This window comes from Ipomoea triloba, chromosome 3 (assembly GCF_003576645.1).
Source record: "Ipomoea triloba cultivar NCNSP0323 chromosome 3, ASM357664v1".
In the NCBI taxonomy this organism is placed as follows: Eukaryota; Viridiplantae; Streptophyta; class Magnoliopsida; order Solanales; family Convolvulaceae; genus Ipomoea; species Ipomoea triloba.
Genome location: NC_044918.1, coordinates 14996652 through 15014163, shown reverse-complemented (window position 1 = coordinate 15014163; position 17512 = coordinate 14996652). Strand labels below are relative to the sequence as shown.

The following is a 17512-nucleotide window of genomic DNA, read 5'->3' as shown; positions in this document are numbered from 1 at the left end:
TATATATATATATATATATATATATATATATATATATATATATATATATATATATATATATATATATATATATTTTGGTTCAAATGCGGCCGTGCTCTCCCGTGCGGCCGTGCGGTCACACACCACTCAATGTTACGAAATACACCACTCAATGTTAAAAAACACACCACAATGAAACACAATGAAACACACCAATGTTAAGAAACACACCACAGTGCATATTTGTGTGGTGTGTTTCTTAACATTGAATGGTGTATTTCGTAACATTGAGTGGTGTAAACCGCACGACCGCACGGCCACACCTGAACATGACCTTTTATATATATATATATATATATATATATATATATATTATGTCTGTGTTTCAATGAGGTCTCATCTAAGATAGAATTGATGTATATACATACTTTTAAATTCTTAATCGTATATATCTGATTATTTTCAACGGAATGCTGTAAAGTAAAAAAAGAGTTTCGACTTCTAACACTAACTCTCTCTTTTATGGCCTTTTAACACATGACTCCAAATCTCAACAACCTCACCACTCCAAATATGGACAATCTCATCACATGGCTCATCAACCCATTCATCACCTATACATATTTTCTTTAACATTTAGCATTTAACCTACTTTTCTCTGCAGGTATATATTTGATCACAATGGTGAATTTTTATTTTTAATTTTTGAAACATTGTGGGTTATTTTAAAGCTAGCTAGGTAGGTAAAACATTGTTAATAAAAAATCTAAGTGGGAGAACAGAAGTGGATAGAGGTATGTATGTATGAGGGGTGTAGTGTCAGGGGCAAGAATTTTGGACATTGAATTGTATAAATTGTCTTGAAATGGGAAAAATGTAGGCCAAGTGTCTCCCTCTTGGACTACACAAATGTTCACAGAGGAATCAAGGACACATAAAACTGCCAAGAAAAACCCTAGTAATTATGATTTTTCAACTCCAGAAGGCACTTGTGGCCCTATGCATGGATCCCATAAACATCCTTCACCTGCCCCAATTTTTATTTTTATTTTTCAAACTCTTTGAACCCCACTCTCATTGTACCTCCAAACCCTACACATATAAATATGGAAAAGGCTATAGTATTGATGAATATCAATATTTTTAGTATTGTATACAATTCACAAAGTTTTAACATTTATATTGAATTGTTGAGCGGTGACTTAAAGAGCAGAATTCAGCATCTTGCTTTTAAGGGTGCGCACCTTCACTACTATATATAGTTCTTGGCAGAGTGGTAAGTGTTTGATCTGACAATTTGTATCAGAACAGGTCACATTGTGAATCCCATTGCAAGTATACTGTGAAGTTGAGGTTGGTCGTCCACAAATCTAAATCCCTGCGAATCTCATTGAAAGCATCTTGTGATGTTGAGGTTGGTCGACCCTGAGTTTAATTGAGGTAGCATGTTGTGCAGTTGAGATCTTGGTGCAAGGTGCAAGAGGGGCTAGTGCAAGTAGCAATTTTTGAGATCATGGTGGATCTGTTGAAGATCATTAAAGTAGGATTCTAAGGCTTGCCCTACCTCTTCTATATGTTTCCCTAATGAAGGGAGAGATAAATAATAGTAATAGTAATAATTAATGTTAATTGCATGTCATGAGTACTATAATAATTATCTCAAGTCCCTTTCATGTTTCACTGTTTTTGTTCAACTTTTGATCTCATCAACACCATTGTCTACTGTCTAGAATCTCTTTTGTTAATTTGGTTGGGATGTCAAATAATTTCAACACTCTAACACCTGACTCTATCAATCATTTCCATCTTTAATAGTGCAAAGGCATCTTATTGCATGTATATTTATTAGGTTTGCCAATTTTTTTATCATCAAATATGTCATGTTGTTATTAATCAATTTACGAGAGACTTTAAAATAAAAATACACTTAAGTGATACCAGCTTCGGCGGAGTAATCCTAAAAGCCCATAAGATCCCACCTCTAAAGCCGTTAGTTTCATATGTAGTGGTCTTTTATGTTATCTTTAATCTGTAAAAGGATATCAATTATTCTTCAATCCTTACTCATGTAAATGGAGAAAATCATTTGGCCAGTCCCCTACCACTTAGTGTGCTGACCATTGGGACGAATGTTAATCTTCTGGCTGTCGGCAGGAGGGATACCTTTGGGAAAAAAATCAATTATTCTTTATAATTTGGCAAACACGTAAACCAATTCATGAATGAGTAGATGAAAGATGACATAGAAAATATGGTAAAGGATCAAATAGGCTCTCAAACTTTAGCTGAAAGTCAATTAACCCATAAATTTTTTAATGGTGCAAATTACACCCATCAACAATTTATTTTGATGTAATGAAACCCAAAAATTAGTTAATGACCTGCTATTACAAGTCATTGGATTCCAACAACCTACTAGCGAGATTCCGGCAAAATTTCAAACAACAAAGTGACTAGCGAACGGTGGTCCATCACAGAGATGGAGTCCAAGATCGTCTCTCCGTAAAGAAGACGATCATTGTGTCTATGACGTCATTTTAAACTGCGGTCCACACAATAATTTGGGTTGTTATGCCGTGGACCCAGGTCCAAGGTGGACCTGGGTCTACATCCACATACACTATACTCTACATTCACACTTTGTAAACTCGACATTCACACATTACAGGATTATATGTTTAGTAACTATATTACCAGTGTTATGCATTCACACATTCAAAACTCTATATTCACAGATCCTATACTCCATATTCACAACTTGAGAACTCGACATTCACACATTACAGGGTTACAAGTTGCTAGAACTTATTAACTCTATTACAGATTCACACATGCATAACTCTACATTCACGATTTCTATACTCCATATTCACAATTTGAAACTTCCACATTCACACATTTCTAGGCAACTCTACATTCACACAATCATAAATCTACATTCACGATTTCTATACTCTACATTCACACTTTGAAACCTCTACATTCACACATTTTTGGACAACTCTATATTCAGCAATATGTTTACTAATTTAAAAAAAAAAAAAAAAAAAAAAAAAANAAAAAAAAAAAAAAAAAAAAAAAAACGACGTAGTTTTGGACCCAGGTCCACAGCATAATTTGCCCAATAATTTGCCCCTTAGCTCCCTACAATCAATCATTATTGCATGGACCATGGTCAGACCAAAAATAAAAAGTACATTATTTTTGTACTGAAGGTACATTATTTTTATACTGTAGGTACATTATTTTAGGGTACATTATTTTTGTACTGAAGGTACATTATTTGATATATACTATCAAATAATGTATCTACAGTACAAAAATAATGTACTTTTTATTTTTGGTCCACACGTGTGGACCATGGTCCATGCAATAATTTGCCCCCCGCAATTTCATGGGGAAATCATCATGAACTTATATAGTAATACCCAAATGATTTGTTTCAAAAGCCCATAATTTATCATACTATGAGCGGGCTTTTATATTATCTATGATGGGCTTACAAAACGCACTAACTGTTATTGGGTATTACCCATTGAAGAAAAAGCCCGTTCATTTTGGGCCGTAATCCACTACACAAAGTAAAATTACGAAACTACCCTCTCATTTTCGCAGAAAATTAAGAGCCAGACAGGACAGTACGTGTACGACGTCATTATCGAATAATAAGACTTTTGCAGCAAATCATCTCTGGGTTGATTGTACGAGACAGCGACGCTGAAACCATAAAATTGCTTAATTTAATCTTTTCTTGGACTTTGATAAAGTCGTCTAACTCTAAACGTGAAGGCAAGGCATCCATTCTTTCTTTTCTTTCTAAAAATTTTACTATATTTTTGGGTGTCGTTTTTAAGCAGACAAAGTAACTGGAAATGGTGAAAAGAGTTAAACTTTAAAAAAAAAAAAATAAAGATTCACTGTAAATGGAAATGTCGTTAGGCTACGGTTGATGAAATGGGAAGCATATAAGCAGCAAAGGAACGGGCCCAAGAGAGTTGGGCGTTTGGTGGATCCACGCGCTTCACACAATGCTCATCTGACTTCTCTGCCGCTCAGCCACGCTGAATTTGACTTTCTTTGTAAGCTCGGAGATTGGATCTTGATTCCGAGGGAGGCTATGGTTGAGATGGAGTTGACCAAGATAGAGGCGGAGCCGCCGCCGGCGGCGGTGGCGGAGGAGGGGGAGGAAGAGAGCATGTTGCTATTGGAGAGTGATGGAATGCTGGTCTACCATGGCGGCGGCGTTGGGGAGAGTCTTTCTGGGAATATCCATAGCTTTAATGTTGACCAGATGGATGTGGAAAAATCTGGCAGTTCTCACCAGGATGGCCAAGGTCCTCTTTCTTTCTCTTCTTGTTTTCATCAACATTCTTCTTGTCAGATTGCACATTTATGTTTATATATTATATGTTCAACATGTCCTCTCACGTATAAGTAGAGATTCAAACTTATGACATTTGAAATAGAGTTCTGATACTAAATTGAAAGCATGTGTTTCATATCAACTAAGAACATATGCTTAACAGTTTATTGTTTTGAATCAGTTTGGATATAAAGATTCAATTTTTATGTCATAATAATATGCAGTGCTAGAACAATTGATTAGTGGATAGTTCAGGTTCCTTGTTCCATGTGGATAATTACTATGAGGGCCTTTTTTTAGTCTTTTAGGTGTGACATTTTCTGATTTTCCCCAAAATTTTGTTATCATCTCATCTGAGATTCTGAGCCCTCATGCCCACTCCAATGGACTTCCAGCAGTACCTGCAATTGTTTAAATTGTCTTGCCCGCATAGGTAGCTCAATTTGTTTATGGTTGGTAGATTGTAAGCAAGTATATAGGATAAGTCCTAACAGTCACAATGTGAGAGTTACATCCAATATGATGGATTCCTTGTGAGCACTATACATTGATTTTCCCACCGAATGGGCTGTTGAGTTATCATGATTTACCTCTTCACTATCAAACCGGGGTGTGGGGGACTTGGGGTGAGGGAATTTCACCTTTTGTGGTCAAGTGTTTAAATTGTCTTGCCCGCACAAGCAGTCCTAATAGTCGCAATGTGAGAGTTACACCCAATATGATGGGTTTCTTATGGGGACCATATATTGGTTCTCCCACCTAATGGGCGGTTGAGTTATTTACCCCTTCACTATCAAACTAGAGTGTGGGGACCTTGGGGTGAGGGAATTTCGCCTTTTGTGGGCAAGTGTTTAAATTGTCTTGTTCCAGCTGAAAGTATATTTCTTCTCTAGTTTTTTGGGTAGTAAAAAGGTCACATGTGTCATTATTGTAAGAGTATTATTGGCCTAAATGGCAATGAGTTCTTGTTCCCTATGGTCATTTCACCTGTTTTAGTGTCTTGCAAAAAAAATGCAGATTCATGGCTTCAGGCTGGAATTGTTCTCACCACTGGTCTCAACAGTGCTTATGCTCTAGGATTTGCTGGCACAGTCATGGTTCCTCTCGGTTGGATTGGTGGCGTGGTAGGTTTTGTCCTAGCAAATGCTATCTCGTTATATACAAGTTGTCTATTAGCTAAGCTTCATGAATTTGGGGGAAAGAGGCATAACAGATATAGAGACCTTGCAGGATTTATTTATGGTATGAAACAAAAAAAAAAAAAAACAAAGAAAATCCTAATGGATGAATGTTTGTGCCCCCTTCATTGCTTGGTTTAGTTCAAGTTATTTAGATGAACTTAATTGAGTTGAATTGGGCCTTTGGTGTTGCAGGTAAGACTGCTTATTCAGTTATTTGGGGATTGCAATATACAAATCTGTTTTTGGTAAATGTTGGATATCTCATTTTGGGTGGCCATGCTTTAAAGGTAACAATATATCTGCTCTTACTCCTTCACACCAAGCACCCCACCACTCGAAGTATGATAAGTAAAACAAGAACTAGAAAGGCACTTTTCATGTATTCACTATTTGTAAGCTTTTGGAAACATGGATATCAATTCTTATGACTCCTCTGAGCCCATGAATTTGTAGGTCGCCTTGCCTAAATGTATGTTCTGATGACATTCTCTCGTTTGCTCATCCTCCAGGCCTTTTATGTTCTATTTAGTGACGACCATCAAATGAAGCTTCCACACTTCATTGCAATAGCTGGAGTGGGATGCGCCCTTTTTTCCATTGGAATACCTAATTTGTCAGCGATGAGGGCATGGCTATGGGTTTCAACGCTCCTTAGTGTGGTCTATATGTGTGCAACGTTTATTTTGTCACTTAAAGATGGTATATATCTATTTTCCTTAACGGCTGATGATATTAGAAATATGGGAGTTCTTCAAAATTCCTTTGATCTGTTCTTCTAATCTTTGAGGAAAACGTGTTGAACATCTAATCATCAATGTGCTTGCGAATTTGCTTATTCTCGTTTTACCTTTAGTTGTTGGTCTGAGGAACTTATCTTTTACCCCGTCTTTTATCTTATAGGTATCAACTCTCCTCCTAGGGACTACGCCATTCCTGGAACAACAGCAAGCAAGGCTTTTACTATTATTTGTGGAGTTGGAAATGTTCTTTTGGTTTTTAATTCAGGAATGATTCCAGAGATACAGGTAAAGCTCTCGTTTTATCCCATCTGATGGACAGCAATGTGGTCAATCACTCGTCTTTACTTGCACTTAACGCTCACAGTTACATAAGTTCTCGTTGTGAGTTGTGACAGGCTACAGTGAGACCGCCTGCTGTAAAGAACATGATGAAGGCTCTCTACTTTCAGTTTACTTTAGGCGTTCTGCCCATGTTTGCTGTTACTTTCGTGGGGTATTGGGCTTATGGGTCTAGCTCATCGTCCTATTTGCTCAGTAATGTCCATGGTCCGACTTGGATAAAGGCCGTCTCTAACATGTTTGCTTTCTTACAAGCAATCATATCTATGCATGTAATTATCGCCTCTATCTGTTTTCTGTGTTCAATATACACTAGTTTGTTTATACTGATCTTCCTATGATCCTATCGGTACTCACTCGGGCATATACTCCCCGTGCAGATATTTGCATCTCCAACATACGAGTTTTTTGATTCAAAGTTTGAAATTGAAGGAAGCGTTCTGGTTCCTCGCAACCTGGCATTCAGGACAGCGCTTAGAGGTGGGTATATAGCTCTAACCGCCTTCGTGTCTGCTCTGCTTCCTTTCCTCGGAGATTTCATGAGCCTTGCTAGCGCTTTAAGCGTCCTCCCACTCACGTTTGTAGTCTCGAACCACATGTACCTTGTGGCTGAAGAAGGCAAGCTGTCTTCCTTACAGAAGAGGTGGCACTGGTTAAATGTTGGTTTGTTTAGTTGCTTCTGTGTTGTCATGCTTGTTGCAGCCATACATCTTATTGCATTAGACTCTAAAACTTACAGTGTATTTGCTGATTTATGATTTTCTTGAGTGGAGACTGATGCCTTTAGTGTCCATTTTAAGGTTTTGATTAATGATGTTTGGCATCAGATCTCCACTCACATTATATAATTCATCACTTGTTGTAAGTTGTAACTGTCCTCTTAACACATTCATTGCAATACAATACAATACAATTTTGCTTTTTTGAAGGCAATGTCTCCTTTGGAATTTCGGTTCACAGAATGTCAGATTACCTTAGAAAATATCAGATTACCGAGAATATCAGATTACCAAACACTTCTGGAATGTAATACTAAAGTGTCATATTATGGAAAATTCATATTCCATGAACCAAACACCCCTGAATGTTCTAGTGTATTTTCATGACTCATAAAATGGCACAGGAAGTTAACAAATTGTGTATTGAACAGGAAGAACCATCCCAGCATAAAATACAAGCTTAGTTCCAAGAAAGCTCAAGTCTGAATATGAAAAGAGCAGAAGTATTTAAACAATTGGAAACTAATTAATGTCTTAACAATGTATAATACAGCAACCTCAGAAAATTGTTTCATCCTGGCACAACTTACAAATCTAGAAGTAATACATCAAGAAGAGAGAAAGAAACTCTAACAGGATCGTTGTTATCATGGACAAAACGTTCTTCTATTTCTGCATTTCCTGGAGGAGGAGTTGGAAGAATTCCGTTCCATCAATAAACTTGAATGTCTGCTGTCATATGGCAACAAAGGGCACATTATTCAATAATCAGGAAGATTGGAATAGTCAATAATTCCCCAGGCGAGACAAAAAAATAACACCGGATACAAGATTGAAGATGATTATACAGATACAAGCGTTATCCAATAAAGCAAGTACCTTGATATCAACTGACCTAAAGGTTGGTTATCCAGATACAAGCTTTACAACAATGCAAAGAATGTTGAGAAGCAAGAGAGGAACTCTCAAGTACTGGGTTGCATAAATAAGACCGAGAATCTGCCCCTTGAATGAATTTCTCTTAATGCCCGAATATTCCTGGAAGCTCCAGCCTCTAGGAGCAAGAAAACGGTCTTCATTTAGTATTGCCAATGCATTGGCAAGAAGCAGACATCCCTCCAGCAGTGTCCATAGACCCATTTCCTGCTTCATTTGACAATTCATTATCAAAACACGTTTGCACATGATGTTAAAATTCCTAATAGCTTCTTGGGATTTGGGAATTTCATAAAACAAAGAAGAATAACACCACCGCACTTCTTTATTTTCAAAAATGTCAAGATTTCTAGTTTAGAAATTTTATACAAGTTACAACCATAAGTGATCATAAGGCTCCATTACTCCATTATATCAAATCCTCCTAATAACTCATATTTTAGGAGCTTCACTTCAATTTTTGTTTATCCCAGCAGGTTTGACCAAGAAAATGATTTTCTAAAACATAAATTTTGCAAAAGCAGTTAAGGGAACTGTTCAGCAAACATTATGATTTATGAATTGCACTACCACCTAGCTTATTTAAGCTAAGTGTCCATAACCAAGTCAGAAGAGCTCATGCATTACTCACATTCCATAATCATAAGCTTTACCAAACTGGCCTACTATCAACAGGTAGCATCTAAGTAGATACATTCATTCAATTTCGAAACAGTTCCATAAAGAACCCTAATTTTCAATGTCTATCGGTAACCCGGTTATAGCCATTACACACAAATTTATTAAAATCAAAACAAAGGGAGGAGGATCTACAGATTCAATTTTTGTTTTTCATTACATAGGACCTAAAGATTCAAGTTTTTTCTTCACATAGAACGAAGCGAAGCAGCGCGCCGAGAAAAACAAAGATCCTAAAATGCTAAAAGAGGATCAGAAACGGAGCTGAATAGGTTCGAAACAGAACTAACAGCAAAATCAGTAACAAAAAGGCACGAAGAAGCGGTGAAAATGAATAAAAATCCAGAAATTGAAGGATTGAATCTGATCTACAGGCGTACCAAGTAAAATTGGGTGGAGCCACTGATCTAAGAGCGATGAATCGACGCAGTCGAGTTCGCACGGGCCCAATCGAATCACTACAAGTTGATAACCAAAACCCCTTTCTCTGTTATTGCTTACTTTGAGAGCTTTGCTCAGGCGACCCGAGAAGAAGAGCAATCGCCGATGAAGCTATTTTTCATTTTTTTATTTTTTTTGGGAAATTGCAACTTTTGTACTTCATTTTATACATTAAATTTAATCATTGAGTTATATATCAATAGTTTTGTGATGGAATCGGATCCACCTTTCAAAGTGGACTCGTGCCCATTTACATTGAATATTCACATTTTGAATTATAAGCATTTAGTATGTAAATTGTAAACATTCACATGTGGTTTAAATTATGAGTGAAGCGGTTATTTTAATCTCTCAAAAATTATTTTTGCTACTAATATATCACTTAATAAGGTGGTTGATTTGTCTTCAATACTTAGCGTAATGGTTCATCGTGAATTTGGCCGATAAATTGATTACGCAATTCAAATTTTATTTCTACATATATATATATATATATATATATATTCTATATAATAATAGAAGTGCTTGGCCAATTTTTCCCTCTCAAAATAAAGGTTATTTTAGTAAAACCATACTCAAAGTTATTTTCGTAAAATCATTAATTTTATTAGTTATCATATATATTTTCATAAAATTAGCAATCAATTATTATTATATTACATACTATATATGCTCCAATGGTTTTGGTTTTGTGTGAATTCTTGCTGGTGGACTCCACTGAACTTCTTGGAGAGAACGGCTACCATCCATGGCGATTATACTTCTGATATGTCCTCTATAACGCCACGGCTTACACGTGGTCTGAGACTCACCGGTGTTGCCTCTGCCTGGAGTCGTCGATCGTGTCCCTTGGGGTTGAGAGAGTGCAAGATAAACTTCGGCTTATACGTGGTGGATCGTGTCTGTGATGGCGCCCAATATTCTGGCCATGTACGAGATGAACTTCGTTGTGCCCGTGGCGGGAGCCGTGCTCAACTCTATCAATCTCCGTTTGGATGCTCGCATGTTATTGATTATACTCCGCCACTGTGAATCGAAGCTGATCTTCATAGACTCCTTGTCGAAGGATTTGCTGATGGAGGCCCTGTCCATGTTTCAGGCGGAATCGCCGCGTTCGCCATTGGTTCATCAGTTTATGTGTTTTTTTTCATCTGTATCATCTGCCATTTATTTTGGATTTTCCTGAATAATATTGTAGCTTCAGGCATCAACTTTGTTGTATTTCTCAACAGAGTGATTAGTGTGATATGTGTTGTTTTAGGTAGGCTATTGCTTATGTTAATTTTGTCTTGTTTGGTAGAAATACAATTACAACACATTTTTGAGTTTCAATACACTGTTTGTTCGGCGTTGGTTCTGATTACGGATGATGAGTTTTTGACCTAGCGGGGTGGGGAGTTTGTTTTTACGTATGAACGTTTGATTGTGAAGGGTTCAAATGGATTCATACGATAAGTAAATTAGAGTTAATCATCCTGAATTACACTTCTGGGATGATCACCACCAAATGGAGTTGTTCACAATCACCGGGAGCGTTCTTACGACTGTAGATTCATTTTTAGCTAATGAATTTTTTAATATAATTCCCCTATTATATTTTAATTAATTGATGTTTTTTCTAATATATTTTACCTATTTCATCCCCTTTTATAATATTGATCTATATATATGTTAATCCGTTTATTATGTTAATCTATATATGTAATTACCATATACTATTTACCATCTAAATAATACGTGGTCATTAACAAACGTATTTAACATCTAAATTTATTATGGTAACTTCTTTTTTTTTTGGACAAAACAAAGGAAAAGCTTATTATTAACCTGAAATAGGAAAGAAGGGACGAATACTGTCCGGAGGAATAAATTCCCAAGTTTTAGCGTCAGACTTAGAGCCAGTCACCTTGGCTAAGGTGTAAGCAATCTGGTTCGCTGACCTATCGATAAAAGTAAACGTGATAGAGTCAAAGCTCTTCGCTAGACACTTACACTCATGGATTACATGGCCTAGATGGGTTCTGTTTAAACATAGAGAATTTCTTTCTTACAATGATTTTATTTTATTTTTCTTCAAATAATATGAATGATCTGTGCACTTCCTTTGATTAATTTTGAATAAAATTTTTAAAAATTATGTCAATTAAGAAATTCATACTTTTTGTATTATAAATTTTATATAATCAGTTAAGAAAATTGATAATACACATATTACATCCATAATTATAGGAAATTAAAAACAATATTATGATAATTATTCCAATTCACATATTATTGCTCTAATTCACAGATTATTAGATTTATACAACTATATGTAAGCCAAGACATTGTGGTCTAGTAGTGGCACCCGGTTGCACCCCCATATGAAAGGGGTGTGTTCGAGCCTTATAAAAATATGCTAATGGTTACTTACTTGACGTAATATAGATTTTATCTAATCAATTAAGAAAATTAATGGTACACATATTATGGACATAATTAAAGAAAATAAACATACACATATTACGTCAATAATTAAACGAAATTAAACATACAACATATTACATCCAAAAGTAAACATATACATATTATTTTATTACGAATAATATATACTCCTTAATTACCACAATTATTCAGATTACATAGATGTCATATTTAGCATAATCTATACTATATATAAAAACAATTTCCTCCTCCCAAATTTTCCCCCCAAAACTTAGGGGTATTTTGGTAAAATCATTTATTTTATTTATTTATTATTTTATTATTTTATTAATTATCCATCCTATAATATTATTATGGTAATATATGATAATGATAATATGATAATATGGTAATATTATTAATATTAATGGGTGATGGGTGATTGGTGATATATAATTGATAATTGATAATATGGTATATGGTATTATTCTTAATGTTAATATATTAATATATAATATATTAATATATACTAATATTAATTAATTAATTGGTGATTATTTTAAAAAAGAATAATTAATTGGTGATTGGTGATTAGTGATATGGTAATATTGTTATATATTAATATTTATATTTATATAGATTGATATTGATATTAATTAATTAATTGGTGATTGGTGATTAGTGATATGATAATCTATACCTATATCTATATATCTATATATATTTATATAATTGACATGTAATTAACTATATTAGAATGAAAAAATTATATAATATTGTAGTAAAACTTTTACATGTCAATCATCTATATTTACATAAAATTAAAATTAATTATACTTTCCTTTTGAAAAATCTTTCATATTATGTTTATCATCCACTATATAATGATGAGAAATGACTCTTCTCTCACAACGTACCAATATCTGTGCTCTCACTATTAGTTAGAGATCTATAATCTGTAATTCTACGAAGTCGAAGATCAAACTTTAACACACGTAGAATTGTTATGGTATGCGGTATGATTTAATTTTTAGTNAAATTAGTTCAAACATTATACTTTTATTAAACGGTTTTTTTATACTTGCCGTAATTTTATCTAATCAATTAAAGAAATTAATGGTACACATATTACAGACATAATTAAAGAAAATTAAACATACACATATATATTACGGATAAAATTAAAGAAAATTAAACATACACATATTACGTCCATAATTAAACGAAATTAAAATATACATTATTTTTTAATTATAATATATACTCCTTAATTACCATACTTATTCATAATACATGGACGTCATAATTAGCATAATATTAATCTATACTATATATAACAACATAAGAATAATAAAGGCATATTTTAAATTTTAAACAATAGTAAAGGTAAATTAAAAATAGAATAAAAATATTTCAATAATAATATTCTACATCATTAATTAAAAATAGAACAGAAATTAGGTAAAAATACTAGTGGATCTATTATTCTAATTGACTAATTAACTGGAAAAAAAATCGACTAAAAATGAATTTGATGTTACTAATTGATTGAATATATAAAAGGAAATGAATATTAATAATTGACTGTAAATAAAAAAATATCCATAATTAACTAAAATGAAAAAGGAAATGGTCATATCATTGCAATTTAATTATAAAAAGAAAACATTCTACATCATAAATAATAAAGGCATATTATAAACAATATTAAAGATAAATTAAAAAAGGAACGGAAATATTTCAATAATAATATTCTACATCATCAATTAAAAATGGAACGAAAATTAGGTAAATATTACTACGTAATTCTTTTCATTTTTCCTAGATAAGGTTGCCTGATATTAATTTACACATAACAATCGGCAATAATAATTAAAAAAAAATTTAAAAAATAGAAGAACTGCCGGAGACGTCTATTTTTTTTATTATAAATTTTAGTATTATTATTATTATTTAATTATTTTAATTAAAATTATTTAAAAAGTTTATTTTAAAATTAGTAACCACCATGTCATCACAATTGTAGGTAAACAGGTCAATTTGGACTTTTTTTTTTGAAAACATGTCAATTTGTACTTAATTGCATGAGTTTACATAGTTCAGGAATCCAATTGCATTCTTTTTGAGTTCGATGGCCTAATTGCAGTTTTGTGTGTAGTTCAGTGGTTTATTTGACCATTATTCCGAGAAAAATGATATTACTAATTGATTTAAAATATAAAAAGATCGTAATCTATATTCTATACTATATATAAAAGTAAAATCCTCCTATTTCATTCCCCGCCTAAACTTTTGTAGTCAATTAATGAAATATTTTGTTGGTCAAATAATTAATAAAGCTTATTTGTTAAGAAAATGTAAAATAGAAATTAACTAATATCTATAAATTGATAATATGTATACTCACGTATCAACACTATTAATAAAAGTAAAATCATTTATCGGGAAAAGAAAAGGATATTACTAATTGACTGAAAATTATTTAAAAACTTTAATAGTTAATTATACTTTCCTTTTGAAAACTCTAAGTTATTTAAACTTTAAAAAAATTAATTGAACATGGGTTGTTATATTTTTATAATAATCAAAATTAATTCATTCAAATATGGAGGATGAAGATAAAACTAAATGCAGTATGGGGAAAATGAATATACTTAAAGTATAAAAGTACAATTACACATATATTAGTGTAATTGACTAATAATAATTGCCTAATAATTATTATGATAATTAAGTTAAGCATTGGTCGTTGAATTTATTTTTATAATAATTACAATTAATTTATTTCTCATTTTCTCATATTTATTTTAGTAATAATATAATTATATAAGTCATAANAAATTAGTTCAAACATTATACTTTTATTAAACGGTTTTTTTATACTTGCCGTAATTTTATCTAATCAATTAAAGAAATTAATGGTACACATATTACAGACATAATTAAAGAAAATTAAACATACACATATATATTACGGATAAAATTAAAGAAAATTAAACATACACATATTACGTCCATAATTAAACGAAATTAAAATATACATTATTTTTTAATTATAATATATACTCCTTAATTACCATACTTATTCATAATACATGGACGTCATAATTAGCATAATATTAATCTATACTATATATAACAACATAAGAATAATAAAGGCATATTTTAAATTTTAAACAATAGTAAAGGTAAATTAAAAATAGAATAAAAATATTTCAATAATAATATTCTACATCATTAATTAAAAATAGAACAGAAATTAGGTAAAAATACTAGTGGATCTATTATTCTAATTGACTAATTAACTGGAAAAAAAATCGACTAAAAATGAATTTGATGTTACTAATTGATTGAATATATAAAAGGAAATGAATATTAATAATTGACTGTAAATAAAAAAATATCCATAATTAACTAAAATGAAAAAGGAAATGGTCATATCATTGCAATTTAATTATAAAAAGAAAACATTCTACATCATAAATAATAAAGGCATATTATAAACAATATTAAAGATAAATTAAAAAAGGAACGGAAATATTTCAATAATAATATTCTACATCATCAATTAAAAATGGAACGAAAATTAGGTAAATATTACTACGTAATTCTTTTCATTTTTCCTAGATAAGGTTGCCTGATATTAATTTACACATAACAATCGGCAATAATAATTAAAAAAAAATTTAAAAAATAGAAGAACTGCCGGAGACGTCTATTTTTTTTATTATAAATTTTAGTATTATTATTATTATTTAATTATTTTAATTAAAATTATTTAAAAAGTTTATTTTAAAATTAGTAACCACCATGTCATCACAATTGTAGGTAAACAGGTCAATTTGGACTTTTTTTTTTGAAAACATGTCAATTTGTACTTAATTGCATGAGTTTACATAGTTCAGGAATCCAATTGCATTCTTTTTGAGTTCGATGGCCTAATTGCAGTTTTGTGTGTAGTTCAGTGGTTTATTTGACCATTATTCCGAGAAAAATGATATTACTAATTGATTTAAAATATAAAAAGATCGTAATCTATATTCTATACTATATATAAAAGTAAAATCCTCCTATTTCATTCCCCGCCTAAACTTTTGTAGTCAATTAATGAAATATTTTGTTGGTCAAATAATTAATAAAGCTTATTTGTTAAGAAAATGTAAAATAGAAATTAACTAATATCTATAAATTGATAATATGTATACTCACGTATCAACACTATTAATAAAAGTAAAATCATTTATCGGGAAAAGAAAAGGATATTACTAATTGACTGAAAATTATTTAAAAACTTTAATAGTTAATTATACTTTCCTTTTGAAAACTCTAAGTTATTTAAACTTTAAAAAAATTAATTGAACATGGGTTGTTATATTTTTATAATAATCAAAATTAATTCATTCAAATATGGAGGATGAAGATAAAACTAAATGCAGTATGGGGAAAATGAATATACTTAAAGTATAAAAGTACAATTACACATATATTAGTGTAATTGACTAATAATAATTGCCTAATAATTATTATGATAATTAAGTTAAGCATTGGTCGTTGAATTTATTTTTATAATAATTACAATTAATTTATTTCTCATTTTCTCATATTTATTTTAGTAATAATATAATTATATAAGTCATAATGACTTATATAATTATATTATTACTAAAATAAATATGAGAAAATGAGAAATAAATTAATTGTAATTATTTAAAAATAAATTCAACGACCAATGCTTAACTTAATTATCATAATAATTATTAGGCATTATTATTATATAATTACAATTAATTTATTTCTCATTTTCTCATATTTATTTTAGTAATAATATAATTATATAAGTCATATTACTTATAGATCTTTTTAAGATAATTTTAGACAAACAAGTCATATATTATTCAATTAATTGAGTAATATTTTTGTACTAATCTTATAATCAAATAAATGTACACGTTCAATATTAGAATTTTTTATAATTTCATCTTTATTTTTATTATCTCAATATATAATAAAAAAAATTTATCCACGCCCGGGTAATTGGACAATTATTTGTTCTAATTCAAAGGAAAAATCAGAAAACATAATCGATCCAATCAATTTCATCAATTGCGTGTATATAATATTCGATGTTTAATTATATATAATTGTATATTGATCCAAATATTCTTTAAATATTATAAATCCATTCCGTGCAACGCACGGCAAAAATACTAGTAATAATATATAATTAATCTTAACTATAATAAAGCAAAATCATTGGTGAAAAGTTCCCGCCCAAGAACAAGAGAAAAATGCTGCCGTTATATCGTTGTGTAAAAAGGGCGACGTTTTGAGATTTTAGTGCTTGCCGGAATAATAAATGCTTTTTACATTTAGTTTGTGATGCTGAGGAGATTTAGCCGTAATATAAATGCTGTTCATATTATATTTCTCATCTTTTTGTATCACCAATATAAAAAAAGGGAAAAGATGCAATTCACAAAAGAAACAGGGTCTAAATACAAAAAATAAAATATAGCAACATAGTCTAACAATTAAGACACGTAATATTATAATTGTAATATAATTTCATTTTATAATCTTTTCGTTCAGTATTTGTTGCTACATGATCGTTATTATAATCTTATCATATATATATGCACATCCTTTAAAAAATCCTTGTTAAAACACAACAATAAAAGAGTTTATATATTTCAAATTTCAGATATCGTTGTAAAATTTGAGTTCTTATTTTTT

At 31.3% G+C, this 17512-nt stretch overlaps 1 protein-coding gene and 2 long non-coding RNA genes across 3 annotated transcripts in view; 2 read left to right on the top strand and 1 right to left on the bottom strand.

Moving 5' to 3' along the window:
- The window catches only part of LOC116014089, a 3831-nt gene extending 2218 nt beyond the window's left edge, over window positions 1–1613 (top strand). The window contains exon 2 of the long non-coding RNA XR_004097340.1: window positions 1291–1613. This is a non-coding gene — a long non-coding RNA (uncharacterized LOC116014089). The remainder of the gene's footprint in view (window positions 1–1290) is intronic.
- Window positions 1614–3852: 2239 nt separating this feature from the next.
- On the top strand, window positions 3853–7535 carry LOC116012257 (proline transporter 2). Its single transcript, XM_031251758.1, has 7 exons — window positions 3853–4313; window positions 5360–5584; window positions 5716–5810; window positions 6033–6222; window positions 6424–6548; window positions 6659–6874; window positions 6983–7535. Exons 1-7 carry the CDS (start codon window positions 3929–3931, stop codon window positions 7358–7360), a joined length of 1614 nt encoding a protein of 537 aa, XP_031107618.1. The 5' UTR covers window positions 3853–3928; the 3' UTR covers window positions 7361–7535.
- Window positions 7536–7717: 182 nt separating this feature from the next.
- Window positions 7718–8234, bottom strand: LOC116012437. Its single transcript, XR_004097142.1, has 2 exons — window positions 8201–8234; window positions 7718–8050 (listed from the first exon to the last, which is right to left on the bottom strand). It is a non-coding gene; the product is annotated as an uncharacterized LOC116012437 (long non-coding RNA).
- Between the last annotated feature and the right edge of the window lie 9278 nt (window positions 8235–17512).